General features: G+C 39.2%; 1 protein-coding gene across 1 annotated transcript; it reads right to left on the reverse strand.

The window, feature by feature from the left end:
- Positions 1 to 2,628: 2,628 nt before the first annotated feature.
- Positions 2,629 to 25,319, reverse strand: hs3st3b1b (heparan sulfate (glucosamine) 3-O-sulfotransferase 3B1b). The gene is made up of 2 exons (XM_058794355.1): positions 24,439 to 25,319; positions 2,629 to 5,524 (listed from the first exon to the last, which is right to left on the reverse strand). Exons 1-2 carry the CDS (start codon positions 25,014 to 25,016, stop codon positions 4,906 to 4,908), a joined length of 1,197 nt encoding a protein of 398 aa, XP_058650338.1. The 5' UTR covers positions 25,017 to 25,319; the 3' UTR covers positions 2,629 to 4,905.
- Positions 25,320 to 27,030: the final 1,711 nt, after the last annotated feature.

Consider the following 27,030-nt stretch of genomic DNA (forward strand, 5'->3'; position numbering starts at 1 on the left):
CTTTGTAAGGTTTTAGTGTCCGTGGCAGATGCTGCTCCACCACACTTTCTAACCCAGGTGCAAATCACCTGTCCCCAGAGACTGCACTGCCCGAAAAAGAAGAACTGCAGTCTTGTTTGATAGCCAGCCTGGTGGCTCTGACCAGCAATAAGCACACCAGTGTGTTTGGTGGATCTCACCACAGGTACATGGACAGAGATGTCCTTTCATTAGAGGGTCAGTGGGTGGGCTGCAGGAATGTATCCACTGACTGTCTCCTCTATATGAGGCAATATGGAGAAAGAAGGTGTACTAGGTGCCGATCTAGATGATGCACAGATCCTTCTTTGAATCATTTGAAAAGAAACTACAAAGACAATCAGTGGTCATTTCAAGTGCTACAGCCTGGCAACTTCCTGAGCTTCTTGTACTGTGTTTGTATCATGTTGGGTTGGGCATTTACATATTGTTGCATAGCTACCTTAGAGAAAACCGTAAAGTCTAGAAAACTATTCTACAAACCCAGTTATTGCTGTGAAAAAAGGTAGAGTTAACTGAAGCACAACTTGACTGTTTGTGGCAGCATGATCATAACCATAATCTGTCATTAAATGAACGTGTACATTGTTTTGGCAGTCAAACAATATAATGAATCACAAAACAAGCCATTAAACAGTAAATATATACAGGCTGCATCACTGAATCTTCAGCTTTATAGCAAAATAAATCATGTCTTACCTGAGTTGTGAACGTGAATTCCTTCCTTTCACTTTCAGACCATGTTATAACTATTTTCAGTGATGACTTTATCGAAATCTAGTTTATTTACTTTTTTATTTTTTTACTTTTTACTTATCCTATACAGTATATGGTGTAGGGGAGCTCAAAAGGGTCATGTTCAAATATGGTGACCTTCCTTAACTTTTCTATTACTACATGTAGTAGGCATACTTGTATAGGTTTAATAAATAATAAAAGTTCAAATTGGCTACTGAAATGTACACATGGTGATTTTCTTACAATGTAGATTTTTATTTATTTATTTTCTCTCACTGAGAATTTGACACTGGTCTTACAATTTCTTTGTCAAGATGTACAGGTGCATCTCAATGAATTAGAATGTCGTGGAAAAGTTTATTTATTTCAGTAATTCAACTCAAATTGTGAAACTCGTGTATTAAATAAATTCAATGCACACAGACTGAAGTAGTTTAAGTCTATGGTTCTTTTAATTGTGATGATTTTGGCTCACATTTAACAAAAACCCACCAATTCACTATCTCAACAAATTAGAATATGGTGACATGCCAATCAGCTAATCAACTCAAAACACCTGCAAAGGTTTCCTGAGCCTTCAAAATGGTCTCTCAGTTTTGTTCACTAGGCTACACAATCATGGGGAAGACTGCTGATCTGACAGTTGTCCAGAAGACAATCATTGACACCCTTCACAAGTAGGGTAAGCCACAAACATTAATTGCCAAAGAAGCTGGCTGTTCACAGAGTGCTGTATCCAAGCATGTTAACAGAAAGTTGAGTGGAAGGAAAAAGTGTGGAAGAAAAAGATGCACAACCAACCGAGAGAACCGCAGCCTTATGAGGATTGTCAAGCAAAATCGATTCAAGAATTTGGGTGAACTTCACAAGGAATGGACTGAGGCTGGGGTCAAGTCATCAAGAGCCACCACACACAGACGTGTCAAAGAATTTGGCTACAGTTGTCGTATTCCTCTTGTTAAGCCACTCCTGAACCACAGACAATGTCAGAGGCGTCTTACCTGGGCTAAGGAGAAGAAGAACTGGACTGTTGCCCAGTGGTCCAAAGTCCTCTTTTCAGATGAGAGCAAGTTTTGCATTTCATTTGGAAACCAAGGTCCTAGAGTCTGGAGGAAGGGTGGAGAAGCTCATAGTTTGCAAAAAGTTTGTTAAATGACCATGGTGTTGGTGTGCTTGACTGGCCAGCAAACTCACCAGACCTGAACCCCGTAGAGAATCTATGGGGTATTGTCAAGTGGAAAATGAGAAACAAGAGACCAAAAAATGCAGATGAGCTGAAGGCCACTGTCAAAGAAACCTGGGCTTCCATATCACCTCAGCAGTGCCACAAACTGATCACCTCCATGCCACACCAAATTGAGGCAGTAATTAAAGCAAAAGGAGCCCCATCCAAGTATTGAGTACATATACAGTAAATGAACATACTTTCCAGAAGGCCAACAATTCACTAAAAATGTTTTTTTTTAAATTTTTTTTTTATTGGTCTTATGAAGTATTCTAATTTGTTGAGATAGTGAATTGGTGGGTTTTTGTTAAATGTGAGTCAAAATCATCACAATTAAAAGAACCAAAGACCTAAACTACTTCAGTCTGTGTGCATTGAATTTATTTAATACAAGTTTCACAATTTGAGTTGAATTACTGAAATAAATGAACTTTTCCACGGCATTCTAATTCATTGAGATGCACCTGTAAATGAATGCTTTAATGGGAGAACTGAACCGATTCAAAATTAGATTTTTCTTTAGAATGATACAAAAATAAAATTATTTCAGAAACACCTTTTTATATAGAATTCAATAGTCAATAATTGTTTATCTATCATGTCTTATACTACAAGAAGGCATATTAATTGTGATCAGAGCCAAGTAGTTTGGTAAAATATATATTTTATTTTATTCTTCATACAAAGCAAAAGTATGAATGTTCAGTATTTAATTATCTAGAAACATCTGTTCCATTTTTCACTTTCATGGTGTAAAATTAATTTTTGATACCACAAAATACTTGGTTTACATGTCTTCCTCATCATTTGTACATAAAGATCATTTCTAGTCTATGCATTTGTGTTATACTCAGGGTAAGACAAACATTTCTAACATCTGGATATCTCTATGAGGTTGAATAAAACTCAACCATTAAACAGATGCATCAGCACACACTGCCTGACCGTGAGCAAAGATATGAAACTTTGCTCATACCAACTTTTGACAGATCAGAATTCATATGCAGTTCACATGTAATCAGCGAGGGACAAACTTTACCCAGAAAATGCCTGCGCAATAAAGCTCCTCTTTGACATCCTGGGACAGTTGTTTCTGAACCAAAAAAACTCAATTGCACTGGTAAAAATCACAGGAGGCCCTATGGGCGAGCATTTGATGACAATTTGCTTGACCCTATTTCACTGCCATCATCCAACTGATTTGCTTTTAAATGCAATGTGAATGCAAGAAACAAGCTTTGATGATTTGATTACAGTTCGCATTGTTTCTCTTTTGCCTCCTCAGAACATTTGATTACTTGATGAATTGAATAAAGTAGGAAAAATGCCCTGGGAAATTTCCCTTAATTCAGACTCGAAGGCCAACAAGAATCGTATGGCTGTGTCCTCACAGCTGATAAATATTACAATCTCCTCTCTAAATGAAAGGAAGTTGGCTAAGCATAGCACAGGACTGGTTCGAGGCACAGCATGTTGTAAAACAAAACAAAAATCAGTGAGCTGATACAGAACGCTTTCATTTTGTTTGTTTTTTTTAAATGCATCCATCCAAAAACAAACAATTAGACTAAGATTTCCCTCTGCATTTCATTTTCCAGTATATTAAATAGGGGTGAAAAAGGCGAAGTTTCAGTACATTCGTAACACTATATTCTGCCTTAAAACCTCCCTGTGACCTCACCCCTTCAATTCTGCTCCAGGAACAGCATCTCAGCCTGACGTTGGCGTGAAAAGTGACATGTTGGCTCCATGCACCCTTCAAACCCTACACCTTGTGAGCTGATCCTGAATCAGGTGCTCCGAGTGAACAGTAACCAGAGCTGCATGAAGCCCAGTCATTCATCTTGCCTTCGCGACAGCCGCCATCTCAGCGGTCACGGGATGAATTTCACAGATAAAGAGCGACCGACTGTTTCTCCGCGCTTTCAAGTAGAAAGACAAACAAAAGCACATGAAGGCTTGCATGAGAAAAAGATGAACAATGAGGCATCTCAATGCAAGCTTGTTAAAATTTGGCAAGAAGAGGAGAACTGAGATGTGGCGTAAAACGTGTTTTGATGGGATGAAGGAGAAACGCTAGTCTTCACGTTAAGGGTTTTCTATTCTAGTATGAGTAAAGCTTCTTCGTAAAGATAGGGGCCTGCCATCTATGAGGCTTATATGTCATCATTTGGCTCTTGCTTTTTAAACAAATCCAGTTCCTTTCAATGCTATCTTGACCTTTGAACCTTTCAGACAGGACAGCAGGCCGTTTCTGAGGCAGGAGAAAAGCTAATCGATCAGTTCATATATATTACGCGATTAGCATAATGTCGACATGCTGCCTTGCTGTTGTCCAAGATACGATTTAGCCATCGACGGATTGGTCATTCATTACAGGAAAGGCCAGCGGTCGACTTTAAACATGAGTGACACTGTAAGTAGCAATTAGGGCTATTGATCGTCATGTTATTGAGTAAAGGGACGCATCGGATCAGCTCTCTTGCTTATCAGCTGTATGGAGTGTAATGAAACACGAAATGCGCTCAGAGAGTAAAATATAGTCCATTCGCAAAGATACACGTCACTAGACAAGCAGAACTGAATAAAGTCGTTGTTGGTTTATAAATGCACAATACCCGTAACAAACTGTTTTTGTTTGTCAAACCATTTTCGAATTCGGAAGCACCATTAAATTCATTGTGAATGAAAAAATGCACAGCAAATCAAAAACGTGGAATGTCGGTGGTGAGACTAGAGTTGGGCCAGACGTTATGTACAGTATGGTTAGGCAGCTTAGTGAATTAATTGCTTAGAAATTAAAAATAAATTATTATAAAATAGATTTCTGTACATTTTACATATATATAGCAATCATCTCAATGTCTTTTTGCCATTTCAAATACACAGAAAAAGAAAGAAAATAACGAGTCCTCCATTCACGGTTAATCCCAACCAAAGTTATGCCCAGTCATCTGGTAGAACTTCATGTTGAAAGGCCTGTAGAAGTCTCTAAGTCTCTGCACGACCTCAGGGTCAATGTTTGGATGGGTCCGCCCTTTGGTTTTACCCAGGCAATGGGGCTTGCTGCTGCCCTCGGCCTTTTTGAGACAAGGGAAGCCCTTGGTCTGGTTGAAGTAGAAGTGTTTGTCTGTGATGATCCTCTTGAGCCCCAAGAAGTCCTGCACGCGGCCCAGCTCTCCGGCCGGGTCGCTGATCAGTCGCTCTCCGCTCACGAACAGGATCTGGCTCATGGGGAAGAACTGCAGCCAGTTGTCCAGGTGTTTGGCGTAGATGCCGATTTGAATGGCGCTCCACGAGGTGTCGATCAACCCTGTAGTCCTGTTTTTGAACGTCAGGCTCTCAAAAGTAGGAATGTCAGGCTTCTTGGACAGTGTCTGCGTGTAGTCAGAGATGGCTCGAGTGACGGGGTCCCGGACCACCACGATCAGCTTGGTGTTGCGGGACATGGCGTAGATCCGGGCCGGAGCCTCGCGGGTCACAAAGTAGCTTGGTGTTTTCTCCATGGTGATCTGGCCCTCCAGGGTTTTGGGCATCAGGTCCCTATGGAAAAAGAGAGAGAAAGGAAAGGGGGTTGAAGATGAAGGTCTAATGAAAACAAAACTTTGCATAGCGCAATCAAACAGATGGAGCATGTGGCGCTCCTCAATCAATGAGCCGATTCAAGACCATGATTCTGGGTCAAATGTGATTAGCATCGGTTGCTAAACAAAACACGCATTCAGAGATGCATAAACCATGTTAAACGGCATGGCTGCTACTTAATAGTAAAGGCTTTCTAATGTAATAAAGAAGCTTTGGAGAAGTGTTATTTGCTACTTTGTTTCCTAAAAATCATGTCTAGATCAACCAATATTACATTTTTATGAGTCATACAGACTACTACATAAAAACATAATATGCATTTTGAATATTGAGTATTGGCTATTAGTATTATAATCACTGTTATTTATGTCTATTATTGAAGAGTTTGTTTTAGAAGGCCCAATATTCAAGCATTAATGTTGAAAAATATGTATATTTATTTTAATATTCACATATATATCTGATTCCAATAGTGTTACAAAATATGACCTCAACAACGGTCTTATACTACTGGCCACCCAGATCTAAACAATGACTTATAATTCAAAGAGGCCGACACAAATGACCACACTTAGCAAAGGCCTTCAAAACATATGTGCATTCCACATGAAAGTTGTTCAGCCTTGTTTAAAGACCGCGATCTGCTTTTAAGGCAGTTACAGGATGAAATGGATAGGGTACGTGCAGGACCACAATCAAGGGACATTTTTTAAATGAAAAGTGAACATGCATGTTAACGCCAAACAGGCTTGGGTTTCACAACCCCGTCCAATCAGGAAGAGTGGATTATAGTGGAAGAGGTGATAACAGAGGACTTTGATGGACACATGGGGGTATGGATCCTATTTCATTGGCACAAGCGCTCAGAAACTTTGACGTGCTAAAAAGTGCAGAAACACATCTGAAGAAAGTTTAGCTTCTGCTGATTGAAAATGTCAAGGCATAGAAGATGATATGCAATGAGAAATCAACCAAAGAAAATAACAGAACACCAAATTTAAGGGATGGAGATAAGTAAAGATAACAGTGTGAATTTCAGCCACGCTCAGACGTCAACAGACCCAGAATGAGCCTCCTTTGGGTATCAGTGTGCAAACAGATAAAGCTCTTGTTGGCCTGTTGTCTCTGGAGTATCGAGCCTTGTTGTTAGCACCAGGGCTAATTTACTGCTGCATTGTGAAGTGCGCTGTCAGCGTCTGGTGTAATCCTGCTTCTGCGTATTTACACCCTGCGGAAACGAGGCTACGAGCAATTCAAGAGTCTGCAAACAATTTGTTGAAGGATATCACACACACTTCAGTGGATCACAGTTTATTCTATCTCTCCAAACAGTCTTCAGTAAAAGCCTGACTATTTTTACCACTGGTGTTCAACTAGTTAGAGGTGAGAACCCCTCAGCACCAGAGCAGAGAGAGGTGTTATCATAAACAAAACCCATGGAGAGTGTTTCAATGCGGATATAAATTTCAAAACTATATACCAGGTGCTGTTGTAGACCTAGATTTTTGCTGCATTCTGCTGTTTTTTTTTTTTTTTTTTTGCTGTACAGCAACTGCAAAGCACTAACTCTCTGCACTAAAGGACTTTTCAAGATCACACAGCTGAAACAGCTGTGTGAAAAAATCCCCATTTTGCAACTGAAAATCAGGCAGTGCTGGATTCAGAAAGCGAGAACAGCCTAAGGCTGCAGGAGGTAACGTGTTGATTTATTTGATGGAAAACTGTTGGCAGATTTGTGTGGTTACATGGCTTCTCTAAAGAGCTGGCCACAGATCCAATTATGATAATATCAGTTTGATTACTGCTCTGTCAGAACACTGGAGTGAGAGTTTGAGGGAAAGAACACAAGGGAAAAAAACCTCATTAATCTCTGTGAAATGAAAACAGATTATGTTAGTGCCTTTTTATGCAGTGACGCACTCTCGCACCCTCATCTGCCTGGTTTAACTGTTTATCTCTAGTCTGGAAGAAATATAAAGGTGTTGGCTTACTAAGGGGTAGTCGTGGCCTAATGGTTAGGGAGTCGGGTTGCCTGAAGGTTGCTGGTTCGATTCTCGCGCCGGCAGGAATTGAAGGTGGGGATTGTGAATGAACAGTACTCTCCACCTTCGATACCATGACTAAGGTGCTCTTGAGCAAGGCACCGAACCCCTAATTGCTCCCCGGGCGCTGGAGCAAGGCTGCCCACTGCTCCGTGTGTGTGTTCACTGTGTGTGTGTGTGTGCACTTGTTCACTACTCACTGCTGTGTGTGTGCACTTGGATGGGTTAAATGCAGAGCACCATTTCGAGTATGGGTCACCATACTTGACAATACGTCACGACTGACTTAATATTTAGCCTCTTAGTGTGTGGGGGTTTAGGAAAAAAAAGTGTATTTACTAATTATTGCACAATAGACACAAACCAGCTGTATGTGTGCATGTGTGGTGCTAATGAGGTGAAGAGATAATGCAGGCTTTTACTGTTAAATGAACCACCCACACCTACTGTGCTGGGGAGTAAAGAAACACACACACACAAACACACACACACACACACACACACGTATACATCCCTGTATATAAAGGATTAAAAGGGTGGACACATAAACAGGGTTATTTGGAGAACAAACAAACAAACAAAAAACATTTGAAAATTATTTTCCTTGAAACTACCTGATAAATAAACGAATAAAACAAAATGGTACAAATAAAGTGCTGCACACGCAGAGAACGCAATGACTGTGGCAACTTTAACATTTGAAAGGATACTATGGCAAAGTTACTGCTTTCCTTATTCAAACCGCTTTTTTTCATGAATATATGATTGAGCTGAAGAAAGAAAGCTGTATCATACACTTGGAAAATTATGAGCTGAAAAACAGGCTTTAATATGACTATATTTATATATAAACTAATGTGAGGCAATAATAATTGACTCAAATAAAGTATCAAAACCAAGTAATTACATTAAAATTAAATTGATTTAAATGTTTGGCCACATGCAAAGTCAGAGACTTTCATTTTGAAATCGCGATGTACAATCAATCGCATAATTAGAAATATTTATAAGGTTTATAAATGATTTAAGGCACAGGTTTATAAATGATTTACGTTACAAATCTAGAGAGATAACGCACAGTTTCTGACGCAGCCGCTTCTTTTCAATTCCTCTGCTATTATGCGCATTTCGCGTTTATAAGAGCAAAAACTTCTGATGGCTAGTAATGTTAGTTTGGTTGAGAGTGAAAGCTGTGTTCCTCTCATACCATTGGTAGGGCGAACTCATGAACTCGATCACGATATCAACAAGATTTTTTAAATGTAGGACTATCTTTTTTACGCTGCCAAACCGGAGATCCGGCACAGTGCTGGAGAACTTTAAGCCCTGATAGATAGATCATAGACTTGCTTGCTGATGTGCACCTTGCAAAGTGACAAAACTACCAAGCTACAATGTTAAACAGTTGCCGCTATTAATGCTATTGGGGGTTTGGACCAAGAAAAGTGGGAGAAGAAAAAGTTACAAGACACAAAAAAAAAACTTAAAAGCCTCCAACGATCCTCTCACCTCACTTCTTTTACTTTGGCAGAGGGCAAAAGAAAAGGGAGGGAGGGAGGAAAGGGGTTGAGGAAGACAAGTAGGCAAGCTCTCGGAAGAACAATAGCCTTTCTTGCCTGTTTTGATTTATGAGGTGCTTCTTTTTAGACATTCTGTCAGCAAACAGGCAAAGCTTTGACACCGGGGCCCTCTTTTTTCCCCTCTTTTCTTTGAAAACCGAGCATTGTCCTTCAATGATCTGAAAGAGCAAGGGCTGTGGAGAGGCCAGAGAGGAAAGGGGGAGGGTGACCATTGAAGGATGAGTGGAAAGCACTTCTCCAGCTCTCTCAGGGCTGGGCGAGAGGAGGCTGTGGAGAGCTCTTGAGCCGAACGTGTGCCTCAAGTGCCTCGCCGGCACACGGGCGCACGCTGCCACTGGAGCAGGTAAAGATACGCTGTATATTAATTATTAAAATGTGGATTAGAAAGTGGATATGAGTGCTCGAAATGATTCTACTGATAAAAAGGGTCACTCCTCTCAAATGATGAGGCAAGGTCAAAGATTGCCCCTGCCTCTTGGGTTTTCTGTCGTAATTCATTCCTAGTACAATTCTGCCCATGACCTAATAGTCATAGCTGTCCTGGATCAACTTTGGATGTGCATTTAGTGCATCTTGTTTAAGCTGTAGAGAACATCAGAAAGTTTGCTTTTTTTACTCGTTTTTTTAACTCCAAAATAGGATCACAATGACCCTGAGGGGCATGATGAAAGGCTTTCTATCCAGTAGAGATAAATCAACAAAGGGAGAAAATGACAAACGAAAGCACACAAGAGAACAAAAGACACAGAAGGGAGTTTTTATAACAATGTTTTTGTCTTCTGTCGTATTTGGTTTGTTAAGAAGAGCCTGTTTTCCTTAAGATAGACACAGTAGCCCCCCAAAGAGACCTCAAGCTTGCCTTATCTATGATCTCATTGCTTTCAAGTGACAAGGATTATAGTATAACTGTCTTGCAACTTTAGAATTATGGTGGTTATATTCAGGCCAACGTTTTTGTTTGTTTGCTGTGCGTTTTTTCTTTTGTGTACGCAAACTGATTGGGACTATAAGCATATTTTACATCTACCGCTTTAAAGTCTTGGAGGGATCAGAGAAACACAAGCATACCTGCACTTTGGTTCTGAAGAGCAAGTCAAAACAGATACAGTGTGTGTTGTGTGTCTTTGATAGACATCTAAGCATAAGAACTCACTGCTGCTGCAGTAGCGGCAAGTTGAAGAGCTGTTTGAGTAAGCTGCAGTGCAATAAAGTCTCAGCAGTCAAATAAACTTAAATTAATTGCCAATGAGTTTAACAGCTCAGCTGCTTGGGCTTGGTACGCTAGAAAGATAAAGAACAGAGCCGCAAAGCAGTTACAGTGATGTGAAATGGCAGTCGTTGTGCCAGAATGGTAGTCTGAGAGTTTGCCTGTGCGTGAGAGTGAAAGTGTGTCATAATCATTAAGGGTTAGTTCACTCAAAAATTAATGTGTTGTCATCATTATTTCTCTCTAATTTTGTCCCAAAGCTATATATGACTTTCAGTAAAGTGTATATATATGTATATGTATATGTATATGTGTGTGTGTGTGTAGTAATATGATATGATAATACAATATCCAATATATAAAATAAAAATAACAAATTTGAATTTGTGGTCAAAAGATCTGAAACCTCATGTGGGTGAGTAAATAAAAAAAAAAAAAAAAAAAGTTCTGCAACTAGTGGTTCACACACTTCAACCTCTGTTTCATAATCAGACTATTGATTACAGTGTTCTAACCCCAGACTACCGGTGTCACAAGGATCAGAGCGTTTGAGTGACACTTCACCCTACCAAAGGCTGCCACTCTTACCCCTAGCACTTTAGACTATCAGAAGTGGAGGATGGAAAAACAACAGACGTGACATTCATCCATGAACAGACGATGGCTAATACTAGAAAAGAAACAGAGGGCTTGTTCAGGAGAAAGTCCACTGCCACTTCATGAACGGGTGAGAGTGAGCTGATAAGCGACTGTCTCTCTCTGGGCTGAATCATTTTATGACTAAATTGTGTTTTTGACCTTTTTAAAGTTCTAGTTTGAAGCTTGACTTCAAGTGTCCACTTCTTTACCGTGTCTGGAAAGCCTACCGGGAAATTTAGATTGTGTCTTCGACGGAGGCTGTGTGGCTACATCTGGTAAATCCAGGCACCTCCCAGGCCGCTCCATACAGACAATATTTTCTGCTCTTTGTCGTCATAGAGACCTGAGCTAGGCTGCAGTTTTGAAATACACCCCGTGGAGTCTGGAGCCTTGACATTATATTTAACCGCAGAGCAAAACTGCTGCCGTAAATCTATGGAGCAAAGCTGGATTTTATAGCACAAGCACCGAGAGAATGGTAATGGGGTGGCGAGGGGAGAAAAGAAAGAAAAATAGCGAGCGACAGAGCCAGGATGAGCATGTGTGTAGCAGCTTTAAGTTACCGCTGTATTTTGAGAGGTACGCAGCCACTTAGAGCCTTCTGACGGTTGGTTTCCTGAGTGAGAATTGCCAGAGATCTCCTCTTAACCTGCAAAGCTGAAGCCAAGACTGTAGATAGCACATGCATGAGTGTTTTATGAATATCCCAACTTCTAATGGCTATATTTTACCTTTTCCTCGCCTAACCTTTCTCGCTCCATGTCTAGCTCTTCCTCGGGTTTCTCCTCAGCCTCTGATCTTTGCCATGTAACTCTGACGTGAACATAAAGAGGTGTAAACGGCCGTCTCCGTCGGGCCCGTCTAAGGTGTTGGTGTGTCTAAGCTTCAGTTTCTGACATTCTCGCTGATGGATCTCGTCACTGGATCTGCATCCAACGGACGGAGAAAGCATCTCTCACGTGGAGCGACTGCTCTGATGGATAAATAATGAAAGAACGGGGAGGATTGCAGACACTTCTGACCTGCCTTTCTCCGAGAATAGACACACACTTTAGAGTCGTCTCTAAAGAGGGTTATACCTTAATGCTGATCTAGTTTCTCATTAAATTATTATGGCTGAGCTGGCAGCCAGGCTCAGACTTTCTGAAAACTACTTTATCGGTGTCTTAAGGGCTAAAAACATCTGCATGAAACTGTGGACGGTTGGCCCCTCAACACTAAAGAGAAACATTGAGTTGTTTAATCTGTATATTTTCTCTCTCAGAGCAGGGGGCTTTGGTTTTGGGATGAAGACTGGTCTGCTTTAGGGTGTCAAGGGCAGAAAAATATATTTAGGTCTCCCTGTAGTGCTGTATATATAAAGACGTTGGACATAAAGTGAGTATTGTGAGAGAGGGTATCTACTCAGCAATCATACTGAGGTCTAGGCTTGACTTGTGCCAACCACAATTTCAGGCCCATTTTCTTTCTTCTTTCCTTTCTTTCTCTCGCTCTCAAACTCATTCGAAACCACAGCAGCCTCTGAGAAGGGCAGAACATGCATAAATCACCAAGACCTCGGGCTCTGTACGTTGCAATCTGCCCAGTCTCTGTTTCAGCTTTATTTGCTGCCATTCAACACCTACCAAAATCTCTTTAAAACAAGAATGGGGTGTGTTTTCTGCTGTCTGAAGTGCACATTGAGTTACGGCCCTACGGTCGTGCCAGCTGAGTGGAATTACTGTGTGTTAGCGACAAGGCTGTGCAAGAAGAGGCTGCCATCAGCTCTGAATAAAAGATGGAGGGATGAGACAGGGTAATAAAGTGCACTTTTCTCTCACTCAGGCATGCATTTTACAGTGTTGTAGCGTGTACTGAAGAGCCGTTTGTAGGACTGGAAACTTTGACTCTATTGGAGAGGTGTCTGTGATATTAGGGTCATACCTAAAAAAGCATACAAAAGCATACAATGCCCTGTAAAAAGTGAGTTTTTGGACAAAATCAGCATAAATTATTATTTTGTACATAAATGACTTCGCATTGATAAAAGACAAAATATTTTATTAAAGTATAAATTTAGAACATACTAGCACAAAAATATTAGAACTATGTTTTGATGTTTGCTATAAAAGTGTGTTGACCCAAAAATGCTTAAAAACTAAATCTGGGTCATATTTAATCCAGTAGGCATTTAAAATCATTATTGCTTGTCCTTGACAATTGCAAGCTACTTTATTAGCAACAAGAAATTATTTATGCTGATAGTAACCAAAATTCTGTTTTATCTGGGGTATTTCCAAACATTTAGGTGGTAAATGGAAATCCTGGAAAGGAACTAAAAGGAAAGGAAAGGAAAGGAAAGGAAAGGAAAGGAAAGGAAAGGAAAGGAAAGGAAAGGAAAGGAAAGGAAAGGAAAGGAAAGGAAAGGAAAGGAAAGGAAAGGAAAGGAAAGGAAAGGAAAGGAAAGGAAAGGAAAGGAAAGGAAAGGAAAGGAAAGGAAAGGAAAGGAATAAAAATCAGTTCGTTTTTTGAGCACAACTCTATTTAAAAAAAAAATAGACTTCATTATAACAAATCGCCCAATGCATATAATTACGTATCCTGTATTGAGTATTGACTGCCCCATGCTCACTCGCAGTAATTCCACAAACAATAGCCTTTCCATTGAATCTACTTGAGTTATTAGCAGTGATCAAGCCAGTGCCCCAGTGTTTATCTTGCTCTTGCTAATCCGCAGTGATAAGCTTGTTTACTTTGGGTGTTTGTAGAGGGTGTTAACGGACTCAGTCCCACACTTCATTTACATTCCCACTGAGTGACACAACGAGTCTCTAGACTGTTAGCGGTGTTTAGTGTAACTAGACTTGATGAGGTTTTAACTTGTTTACTAAGGCTATTAGCAAAGCTACAAAGCCAAACAGTGTGCAGATTTGCCTTGAGTCTAAAGATTGCCTTGTATTTTTTTCCACATACAATTCATACTGTTTATATATACATAATTTATATACACATACAACTGATGTACACAAATTTAAATGTTTCAGTGACTCAATACGATTGACGCTGGGTCCTGCTGGCTTGTCAAAAAGATCGTCTTATCAGACAGTAGAATACCTCATTAGATTGTAAAATTGGCAAGGAGACTTCCAAGATTTCAATCCAATTCAATTTTTCATTTTTCAAAGGCATCACACTCAAACACAAGAACACACATGCATGCACCTATTACATCCTGTTTTGCTTGGCACACGATCTGCTCCAGCTGAGGAGCTTTTGAAGACAGGTGAGCTTTAAAGAGCTGGGAATTTCCTCCAAGTCTGTCAACCGGTTACATCAGAGGCTTACAGTACAGCTGCATTACTTTGACGCTGTGGGTTAATGGTTTACAAATTCCTCCAGACTAGAATTCTTCATTGCTAACCCACAATTAGCTAAATTATGTGGCGATAGCTCCATAGATGACAATTAAACTGCACGTATAAGACAAGAAGACTAACAAAAGCATACAGGTTTCTCCTAAGGCAACTCCACAAACGTTTTTTTGGCCGATGGCCTAGCTACAGTCTGCTTTGGTATCTCAGTGCCAGCTGAAGACAATATAACTGGCGTGAAACACAAAGAGATCACTGTCAAACGCTTCTGCTGAATGTAATCAGCCGAGTGCGGATGTCACAGGTGTAATTTGATTTCAGGGGTTGCTATTTCAGCAGGCATGTTGATGTATTGCGAGTACGATGACAAATGTTTTTGCTTTCCTTTCTCTCTGCTGTCCGTGTTCCAGAAGGCCTTACGGTCTCACAAGAAACAAGATCTGAAGTCTTGGTGCCAAGAGGACAAGCCATTCAACCACATAATGCAGATTTGAAGAGACATTTGAGAAATGGGCTATGAAACCAAGAAAAAACAGTCAACTAATATCTTAAGTCTTTTCATTCCTGATCCTGATATGACTTCAGCTAATGATATTCCTATTGGTTGCTGATGTAAAAACATACAGTACTACGGAATATGCATGCAATTATTTAAATTCTGACTGATAGGTATAATTGTACTTATTTTCATGTTATGACTAATAACTAAAAAAAGGGCAATTTTAAAATTGCATTCTAAAATTAAAAAAAGGTATCACAGCATTATAATGTATTTTGAAATTTGCAAAAGATTTAAGTGTTATTAAATGTATTGTAAATGATAATATAAATGAATATGTATGTAAATGATTTAAGTGTATTAAATGTGTTATTAAATGTTAAAAGCATTTTGTTTTTGTTAACAACTTATTAAATTTTCTTCTAGAAACAGTAGTAAAAAACAAAACGCAACTGCGCAAATTTAGAACCCACCCCAACCCACAATAAAATAATTTTTACAAGGATTTTAGAAAAGATGACAACATTAAAAGCTGAATGCCATAAATTTAGTTTCCACATTAGATCCATGTATACGAGAAGTTGCGAGTTCCATCAAGATAATGTCCAACAAATACACCATTCAGTTTCAGAGGATTCCAACGGTTGACTAGCAATTTTTTTTGCTGCTGTGAGAGCAGCTAACAGTTTGTTGGACGGACAAGGTGAAGTCCCAAAAGTCATTCATGAGAAAATGTCGCGGAATCAAACACATCTCAGTACCCAACAAATATAACGGGTCCTGTGAGAGCTGAGACCAAAAAAGTGAGAGAGAGAGGCACTCCCAAAGAAAAAATACGAAAACGTGCCTAAAGATCCTTGCGAACAGAGATTACACTTAGGAGAAGATGACAGATTCATATTCAGAAAAAAAAGTGTGATTTCTTTGGTCCAGATCTATCTAGGATATGCGAAATTACAGAATTCGTATCTGCACCCATACAATTTCAAAATCCGAAAATTTCAAGAGATAGGTTGACAAAACAGAGAAAAGGTAGGGTCAGGAGTACAAGGGGCATAAACTGAAAGAAATACAATATTCCTATTCTCCACTATTGTTTTTATATATGCTATTCTACCGTCTGTATCACAACCTTTATCTAAAATAGTCATATTTAAAGTCTTCCACACCAATATTAGGACACTCTTGGTTTTAGTATCCGACGATGAGTGAGCTACCACTTCATAAAACCCACCATTACACCTGCGTATATCCTCCTCTTTCGAACGGGATTCTCGAACTAACACTATATCAAACCTTCTTCACAAAAAATCCAGAAAACCTGTACGTTTATGAAGGCCATTTAGGCCATTAATATTACAACTCAGAATATTAAGGTCAGTCATAGGTATCGAACAGAATTACTGCATAAGACAAAATACAAGTTTGAAAATAAAACCAGTTGAGTCTACCATTAAACCACCCCCCACCCTTCCCATCACTATTAAAAAACAAACAAATACATTCCCATGAACTATGGCAGATCAAACTAAGAACAAACCTTGATCTGCCAGCACCCCTTAATATGGTCCGTGGCGTCAACAAAAACCTGCACATTACTGAAGCACCAACATTGGCCCCAAAATCACATATTTACTAGGTTCTTCTTAATCGGAGAAGCCGACAGTGACAACTCCTGCTGTTTCCGATTGTATGCCATCAGGAAAAGTATTAATGAATAAAACTTAAAATAAAACGAAAAAAAAAAAATGTACGGAGCTCTACTCAAGTGTGACTAGGTTCATGAGCACGTCACGTGACTTCAAATGTCAAAAGCATTTTTAAAGATTAACTTTGATGAAGGTAATCTAAACTTAAAAATAGGGAAAATGAGCATGCATTACTGATATATTAAAAATAGTGGCAGATAAACATTACGGTATCTAATTATTGTGCATCATTAAATGCAATATAATATAATATAATATAATAGAATAGAATAGAATAGAATAGAATAGAATAGAATAGAATAGAATAGAATAGAATATAGCCAGAGACTCTATGAAGTAGAAAGTAACAGAGTAAATCTGTTCATTACTGACAATGTAGAAAAGTAAAATTCTCACTATAAAAATAGATGACATACAGACTTGTCATATGTTTTTACTTATTTTCTAATAGCTCGTTCTTTTCCTAGAAGAGCAAGAGAGAAAGAAAACAATGCAAAAAGCTAAAAAGAGAAAGTGTGAGGACAAAAGTGGTGACAGTTCCTGGGCTACAGAGAGACACTGGCTTTGTTGCCCTGGAGCTCAGCTCATGCTGTGCTCCTCTGGGCACATCAGCAGAGTGTGTGTGTGTTCCTTTAATTGTCTGCTCTTTTCTCGCTGAGGTTAATGGAAACCTCAGGGGGTCTCTACTTCTCAATGATCCTCTGCTTTTCACTTTCTTCACAGATAGACAGACAGACACACACACACAAACATTGTGCCTCTAAAAAAAAAAAAAAAAAAAAAATCTGCAGTCAGCGGTTATTTAGCATCACTTGAAGTTTCTTCTCACTTCTCACTGCTTCTGCTAAGAATCCTCCCTAGAGCGTTAAACTTTCAGAAAATGAGCTCTGATGATCACACACTTGGGAGGAGACAGACCTGGTAGGAGACATGGGCCAACAATTACCGGACCGCGTGCTGAAGCCCCCAGGCTCCTGTAAATGCTGTTTATTTAGCTACAATGAATGAGCATTTACTTGTTGAAGAAAGAGAGCATTATTCTGACATCCGACATCCAAATTATCACCTCGTTTAAAAAGAGCCCAATTCACTGCAAGCTCAGAGGGAGGGTCCGTACACAACAGGCCACTGAAATCAAATAAAAGGTGGAAGGGGAAGGGTTTTATCTTGCCTATTTCTCTGGTTTTAAACTGGCCAATCAACCAGAGAGAGTATATGTAAAGGATTTTCCAATACTAGAAAGACAACAGCTGAATGATCAGTTATAAACAATCCATTACCTCCTATTTGTCATTGGTTGCATATGTTGGGTGTTTGAATGTGTGTATGAGAGACAATATTCCAGTAGGAGGGTTAGAAACACGAGCGTTTGACATCAAGTTCCTGTCTGCCTTTAATTTATCCTCCAGCAGGAGGTTCCTGCTGAGGGCGGCCATGTTATTTTGCTTTTCTCTAAAGGAGACTGTAGTTTCTCAATGGCAGACCACCACAGTGGGCCTCTACTGTCCGCCTCTCCCCAGGCCATCCCTTTCACAATTAGCCGGTGGTAATTTGGCAAATGAAAGCCCCTTTCTCTAGACTAAGACCCTCCCTGCTTGGTCTACCCCACTGGTAAAACCATGCCAGCTCAAGTAGGGGCCCACTTTCTCTCTCTGACCAGTGTGCCCGGTTGGGGGTGGCCTTATGTGGGCAATGAGGCCTACGACAGCCCCGCCCCTGACGGGGGAACTAGAGCTCGATGTGGGGCCCAACTCTAATATGAGATACAAGGAGAGACGACACGTACGAGATGTTCTTCTACAACTACACATCATATTTGAGTCAAAATGGGAGGTTTAGCAGAAACACAAAGAGGAGATGGAAGAGAAGGTAAGATGGACGGAAATAGCAAAAAAAAAAAAAAAAATGTTTCACTTCTCGGAAGTGTGAGAGATGAGTTCCACGAGAGGAGAAAGCAGAAACGGAGCTGAGGTTGAACACAAAAGCAGAGTAATCCTTTGGTCTAAAGGATGCTGAGCAGTTTTGCCAACACTAAAGCATCATTTGGAGGCAGTCCTTTGAATGTCCTCAGTCAGCTCTGCTCAGGCTCTCAATAGAGGATGTCAACCTGCTGACTGCTGAATGGATGACCGGTCAAGGTTCAGATCCAGCTGAGTGGAGGAAGTCGATTCTACTATGAGACCGAAATGCTTTCATGGATGCTGCTCCTTAATCCTGACCTGGGATCAGTTTATAGATTCAGATTACTGTAATTACCAAAGTGACTGCAGACAAAGTAAATAATAATAATAATAATAATAATAATAATAATGAACCAATATTATTAATAAATTATTAAATAAAAATAAAAAATTAAATAAAAGGTTATGATATATTATACACACACACACACACACAACATATTTGCATTTAATTCCCAACAATTTTGGAGTCTAATAACTAATTGTGTGTGTTCAGGCAGGATGAGGGCTTGATCGGTCTCACCTGCAGTGCAGATGGTCTTTACAGAGGCAACGTTGCTCAACTGATTCACAGATAACCCGAGCCACAAAGACCTTTAACCCAACACCACACAGTGCCCGCCACAGCGTAAACTAATCAATACATGTAGTCCCACAGGGTCTAAGCTGGCTTGAGTCATTACTTTGTGCTTATCTGTGTGAGTGCGGGGGTGTACGTTTCTTCTACAAAAGTCACCAACCATCACCAACCACCGTACACTTACACTGCAACAAAGTAATAGGGTAAAAACTGATTTTCCAATAAACGCAAGCTTCATTTTAGACGTTGATTCCTAATTCCTTAGATTAGTCTTTTAATTTATGTCAGTGTGGCAAGAAAACATGGGCTGCATGCAATAACATTAAAAAAAATTTAATAAAAAATAACAGTGTACTCTGATTCGCAAACAAAGGACTCTTTTCAGTGAATCAAAAACATACAGAGCAACCATTGTAGAGAACTGACTCTGATGAATCCTTCACTGAATGCCCTGAATCCATCAGAGCAGTCACCAAATCAGTTATTGTTTCACTGATTAAATATTTCAATAAAATACTAAAAATAATAAAGCAATATAATATAATATAATATGCTCTGATGTTCATTTTTAAATTCATATTTTTGTAAATGTACCAAATTAGTAGCTTCCCTGTATAATTTATAACATTAGTTAAACTTTTTTCATATGCAAGTAAAATAGACAATAAGACGACAAAATATGCCCAAATGAATCAAAATCAATCTAATCCTATTGAGAGCTTGCGAATCAAAATTTGTATGGAGAACCCAACCCTTGCAGTCAACTACAGCTCACTGTTTACCAAGACACCCCGTAGGCACAGCCAAACTTCGGTTTGATCTCACCCGGTACCACTTAGACAAGGTGGCCCCTGCTTTGTACAAGCAGGAAGGAGGGGGTCACTGGCCACAGCGTCCGTATGAGTCACCTACATGGTAGCGTGAACACCCCATGGAGTGTGGGTACAAAAGCAGAGGCATCCATCCAGAACTAGCCATTCCATGGATGGAAGTGCTCATCTGGACAAGGTGGCAGGGGGTCACAGCCTTCAGAACTTTCAAGTGACATGCTTCCAAGAGAATTCCCTGGTCCGATAGCGGAACAGGATTTTCTGCAGAGCATTTCCCTCTTACGGAACAATGCTCCACTTGTCCTTTTGTTGGCCTGCAGTTACGGACCGTGTTGCTTAATGGCTGCTATTCAGAAAACACACCCTTAATCTCAGGATGGACTCAGGGATTGCACACTAAAGAACTACATTTTGCTACTAGATACCTGACTTTCAAACATTCGCTGGGGAAAGATACACAGACTAAAAGTTACCAGCTGAGTGTCTGATTACTGTAAAGGTGACTACCTACAAGGAGTCGTCGACTAAAAAACTGCTCTGGTAGATTTGAAAATTATGTAATATTAAGTCAAACACAGCACCAGGGCCTCCACAGCGTTTGCCGTTCCAGCTGGGACCCTGTCTGTCTGGGTGGGTGGGTGGGATTTTTGAGAAGCCAACTCAACTGCTTATTAAATCATCAGCGTCTCCGCAAAAAAGCAGCAAAACCAGCAGAGATTTTGCAAGGTCTCACAAATCAGAAAAGTAGTTGAAACTGAAAACTGCGAAAGGAGAATTGCCAAAGTTATTACTCAACAATTCAATCCACTATGACTTAATCTATTCACTGTAATATCTCTTACAAATAAACTGGCAGTTGTTACAAACTTTACATTGACCAGACATTCTTGGGAGAAGATCATAACAAAATGTGAAGTGCCTGCAGATAATGTTTGAATGTCTATGAATCATACACCAGACTTACAGTATCTAAAACAGCCTGAACAGGTCTAACCAGTCCCGAGGAACAAAAGCTCATCTGCCATGTCTCTTTCTCTAGCTCTCTGTAGCACAGAAAGGTCTAATGAGGTCAATCACAACATTCTGATAAACAGAGTTAACACATCCACAGTAAAACACCTTATTAAAAATGTCTTGCATGCTTTCCATGCACTGGGATTATTTAAAAATGCATGGTTTCTGCACTGTGAACTCTTTTCCATTACACAGCAAATCACTTTGCTGAATATGGGACACTCTTAAAACTCAGACTTTGGCCATTTCACTTCTTTAAAAAGACAAGAAGGGACCGAACGGTCATGTCAGCACAGAGGGTTCACCTCAAGCGCTCCGTCTGTCTGCACACACTCTCCAATACCATTTTAGACCAGGTCACACAGAGACGTTGGAGACAGAAAAGAGAGAAAAAAAAAGTAAGAGCAAAAGTAAAAAAAAAAAAAAAAAAATCACAAGTCTGCATTTGTTTGTGCCCTGTATCTTCAACCCAAACAGCAGTGGCCAGATATAGAATTTCGCTATGGCATCAAATGTCCAACTCAAACCAGCTGCAATGGCATGTGAATCCTGTAAAACTTGAGACAGAAAACTTTCTCATAAGAGTGGAAAACAAGCATTATACCCTTCAACGCCCAGTGTTTTCATCTTCTGGATCAATTGTTTACTCGACAGAGTTACTTTCAATCAACTATGTAACTTGATAAAGGATCTGCACTTCATTTGGAGCATTTTTTTTTTTTTTTTAATTACAAGGAAAAAATAGAATAAAAAAGCATTTTAGAGGAAAACCGTGGTTTTACATCCCACATCCACTGACCAGACAACTTCACTTTTTCCAGAAAGAAAAAAAAGGTTAATTTAAAAAAGACCTGCCCTGGTCATCTTTTGGCAAAAATAATTTGTTTTGACTCACTTTATGGTATAAATGTAATAGAAATAATTAAAGTAACAATCAACACTTCTGACCACTTTATTTTCTTTGTTTTAAAAATAGCATAATCTATGTGATCAATTAATTCAATTTAGCTAATGAATGACATGTAAGAATCTGAACACTTTTGGGACAATCTTGACTGATTTTGCTGGATCAACCTAAATTTGCATTAGACTGAAGTGAGGCCCCGGCATTTAAATAATTAATCAAATAAATCTTTTTTCCTCTCAACATGCATGAATATAATTCCCTTTTCATCTAAGCTGGACTACCGAGCATTCACTACAACGCCCATTCTTTCACCCGTCCTGTTTTTTGTTATAGGGGCCCTGAAACGTCGCATATATTTAAAAGCACTGGGCTTTCACCCCCTCAAACCTTTGCAAATCCGTTTAGAGAGACAGGCGTGCAGTCCAGTACTGTTTTATCAACTTATTGAGTGTTTCTTTCCGCTCTGTGTCTGGGGTAAACAGAGACAGACTCTGGGGCAATAAATCCCCCTTCCTCTCTTCAGCTTCATTTTATACAAGCTATACATTTATTTCATTACATTTTACAGTAAAGCATGAATACAGTTAACAAATAGTTAATTAAAATGTCATCACATTTAAATAACTGCAACACAGGCCTATAAGTAGCCTAACTAAAAAATCCTAAATCTACTCCGAAAGTTGATTTGAAACAAATGTCTGAAGTTCTTACAGCGAGTGTAGGCTAATGAATTTATGAGCTCTCATACTGTGTTCTGGCACGTTAGAAGATAAAAATGAAACAGGCCAATTAGTAATGTCCAAAACACGCTGAAAAGAAACAGCTATGCGTAACTATAAATAGAATTTCAAATACAAGCCGAAAAGTTTAACATGGAATTTAACGGGTTGTAAAAACAACACAAAAAGAAAAAACACAGCTGCGCTGAGCTAAACTTGCATTCAATACATTATAAACAAGTCTACTACAATTCACAAGCTACTAATTTTATTGGTCCCATTATGTCAAATTACTTTCATGTATGATTTTTATTTTCCATTTAGGCTATTTCTCTCGATTCAGACACTTAAACACTTGCGCACCGAAAATTAAGGTCAGTTACACTATTGAAATGCTCTCATTGTCATCCAACTTTATAAATCAACAGTTAATAATTTCTGCCATTTCCACTTTTTTTTTTTTTTTTTGGTCAAAAGTGCAATGCAAAGTACCTCATTTAAATTAGTTAGGCATCAGCCGACTGAACTTTCCAATTTTAAAGGTTTACAGTCCATTTGCTCTAATCAAGTTGCATCCGTATTTAAGAAAATTGTAGAGTAAAACTGAGGTTTTGGGCCAAAAAGGAAAAAAAAAATAAATAAATAAATACAAATGTTTTAAAAGTTATAAAAGTGAGCGCAAAAGCAAAGGTCCGTTAACCTGCAATGATCAGTGTGTCCAACAGAGACCACTGCGTCATCTGCGGTCGGATACGAGTCACCTCTCTAGATATTACAATCACAAAAAAAATGTATTATTGCCGACCTATTGTGTTTATTTGAATAATATCCGTCTGAATTAATGTGTATTTAAAGGACTGTGTTCAACATTTCAGCCCCGAGTCTAATAGCCTAGTTCCACAGTAGCAGGAACAGCGGAACCAAAGTAAATGTTTAAACTGGAATCAGAAAACTACCGCTACTGCAACTATGCGTTTCTAGATGACTGAATGCAAACCATACAGAACATGCCATTTACATAATAATAATTACATTTGATTGCCTAAAAGGTTTGAGATCGAGCCAAAGGGTCCAATTACATAATGAATGACAGATACAACAAAAAAGGCCAATGCATGAGGGAAGACAAGGTTCACTCTTGAAAAAAAGATAAAAGGTGCCTATAAAATAGTGTTAATTTGGTTCACGTAATAAGAAATATAGCCTACGCGGCAGTCAAACAAACTAGCCTATTAAAGCAGATAAATTATGAATTAAAAAGAGTAGCCTTGCTATACGAATTCAAAAGCCGTAGACTAGGCTACTTTATATTCCCCGTTTTCTTTCATTTTTGAATATATTGTAGGCGTGTTTTTTCATTTTATAGAAATATTAAACAAATTGCAGGATTCCATTCATTCCGATTAAAGTTTAAATTTACGATTAATTTACGATTTTACAACTCTGAATTTTCTTTAGTAATTAAACTCAAAGTGGTCGTAAAAGGACAACGAAGTTATTAGTTAGTCCATACGAATTACTACGTAAATGTGTAAATTTTAATAAATTCAAATTTAGTCGGGATTAAATTTACAGCTCAAGTCTCGTTGAAAAGAAAATGCCAACACGTTGTTAACACACACACAGACACACACACGCACACAACTTCTGAGGATCAAACAAATAAAACATTAAATTAAAATTCATTAAATAATACATATTAATAAAAAATACCAAAAGCTATTTTGGAAGGGGTAGGGTCAAAGTGTATTTATTATTATTTACTTCACCTTAGAATAATATAAGCGACTGGAAGTAGGCGTGCAAATTAGAGTATTTATTATTAACGTTGTTACCTGTACCAGTCCAGTCCGTTGTCATAGTTACGGTCGAAGAAGTGAGGCTCGGCTCCGACCGCGCGAATATCTGGATGCACGCGCAGAAACTCCAGCAGCGCGCGCGTCCCGCCCTTTTTCACGCCGATGATGATCGCCTGAGGCATCTTTTTATTGCCCGAGCCGTTGGAGAAACTTGACAGCGGAGAAACTCTCCTGCCGTCGTCCCACTCCTCAGCTCGGTCCGCGTCCGCTTCATCTTTAGAGAAGTCTCTGGGAGCTCTCCTGACCGCGGGCTCGTCATAATCTGACTCTACGTCCGTCCACGAGCTCTGCGGTCTGGACAGGAGCTTGGACATCATCAGGTCCGGCCGGCCACTCTCTGCCTCGGCATATTTCCCGAGGAAATCCGTCTCCTTCGCTCGGTTGTTATTATTATTGTCCACAACTAAACTTGGTGGCATAGTGGCACAGTAGCCCACGCAGGAGTACAGCATGTAGACCCAGAGGAGCAGCATGATGAAGAGGAGCCCGAGTTTCTTCTTCACGGGACTGACAGAGAGTGCGTAAAAGTGGTGACAGAACAGGCTATATTCCATAAGCCCTGTGCATGCAGACCATCACACTCCAGCTGGACATATTGACAGGTAGGTACAGTTCTGTCCAGGTCCAGGTCGAATCCCCCCCTCAGGAGTCTTTAAAAGCCATTGGAGTCCACAATAAAATCCTCAGACGTGAAACAAACTAACCCAAAGTGAACGGAGCATCTAGGAATGCGAGTTTAGTCAGCTGTTCTTGCTCATATCTGCGGGAGGAAACGAGAAATCTATCGAGACCGACCGGTGCACTTGATTCCCAGCCGCAGAAGCTCCTCCCGGCCGCATCCTCGAGTGTCTGAGCGCTTTCGAGAGAGTAGACCTTATACAGCGCTGATACGCGTGATTGACAACAGCGCCAGCCTACCGCTGAGCGCTCATTTGAATAAAGGCGGGGCTGTTTTAAGTCGCCTACCAATCAGAGAGCAATATAGGCGGGGATTTTAGACAAGACACTTGGTCGCAGAGCCGATTAAACGCTCTTATTGGATAGAGAAACATTAGACCGGAATCCTTTTATTCCAGTTTTTGGGAGTTTCCAATGTGTTACAAATTTTACGCAGCTGAACGGTTTAGAAAGGAATCAGGATTTGGAAAGTTCAGCAAAGTTCTCCTACAAACTATAAGCCTAGTATATTTATTTAATAAATCTTAGCATACAGATATATTAGTGTAGAGGCGCATTTACTTCTTGTAGCCAATACTCAAATTTTAATAACCTAAACTAAATCAGTTTTAAAGAGTGATTATTCTTCTGGATTTAGCAAACGTAAAATGAACAATGTTGATATTTATTTATTATTATTATTTGTTAAGTTCTACGTTCATTTAGCTATTCAGAAGTCTGAAATAGCTGAAGAATCGGGGTATACATATTCAGACGTCTTACACAAACGTGCAATGCGAATAGAAAATCTGCTAGTTTAGCCTATATTTAATCGCATTAATCTTTCAGAAAGTCAGAAGTTTAAAACTCACGATAAATCTTTATCTGCATAAAGACAAGTCAACTAGGATAATGCAAGCAAGCAAAAAATAAACAGGCCTAAATAAATAAAGTCAACACGATATTTATTTCAAATGAAACATGTCTCAAACTAGTTTTAAAAAGTCTATAAAAAGTTTTTCAAACATTTTTAATCTCTCGATCCATCAAGTTTTTTTAATGAAAACTTTAAATCACATATAATAAACCGAATACAACTTCTTTAAACTATCAAATTATTTTATCATCTTATTATTTTTCTAATTTATTAGGTAGGCTATTTACATCGTCTTTTTTGTATCCTAAATATATATTAATTTAAGAGGTTCAATAAAATAAACTTTAAAACCACTTTTAATTCTGAAAGCTGTGCTTCGCTGCAGTAGATATTTTTCAGTCATGCTGCTGACGGATTTTTTGTGCAGTTTTGAAAAACAAATCAAACGGCGCATCAGCTCGCTATTATAAACATGCAGCTTATTATTTCCACTGCCTAAAAAGTGAAGAAGAGCGTTAGATGTTGGTCTAAACGCAGCACTTTCCGTAGTCCCACACCCTCTGACTAGTGAATTTCCATTACTTTTTCTCAGTTGTTCTTGATTACTGGATAACGACATTGTATAACATTTCTAGCTGATTAATTATTTCGAACATAAACAGAAACTAATAATTAGCTTATAAAAAACACGGGCCTCGAAATTACAGATTGTCCTGATATTTTCAGGTTTTGTGTGACTTCGGAAAGCCTGCACTTTACACTTCACTTGCATGACAAACTATATATACAGAGAGAGAGAGAGAGAGAGAGGGGGAGAAAAAGAAAAAAAAAAATTTAAGCATTAAATAGTATAATAATTATAGCGTTGTTCATTAAAGTTTCTAAAAAGCGTTAGTAACTTTATGAACTACACACTTCTGCAAATTGAGTCAATATTTAAAATTGTGTTTGACTTTGAAACATCTTTTTGAATCAAGCAAAGTCTAATTTATGATTTAGGGCCTGCGTGGACAATAATTCATTTAGAAGAAGTA

Source organism: Onychostoma macrolepis, chromosome 12 (assembly GCF_012432095.1).
Source record: "Onychostoma macrolepis isolate SWU-2019 chromosome 12, ASM1243209v1, whole genome shotgun sequence".
NCBI lineage: Eukaryota > Metazoa > Chordata > Actinopteri > Cypriniformes > Cyprinidae > Onychostoma > Onychostoma macrolepis.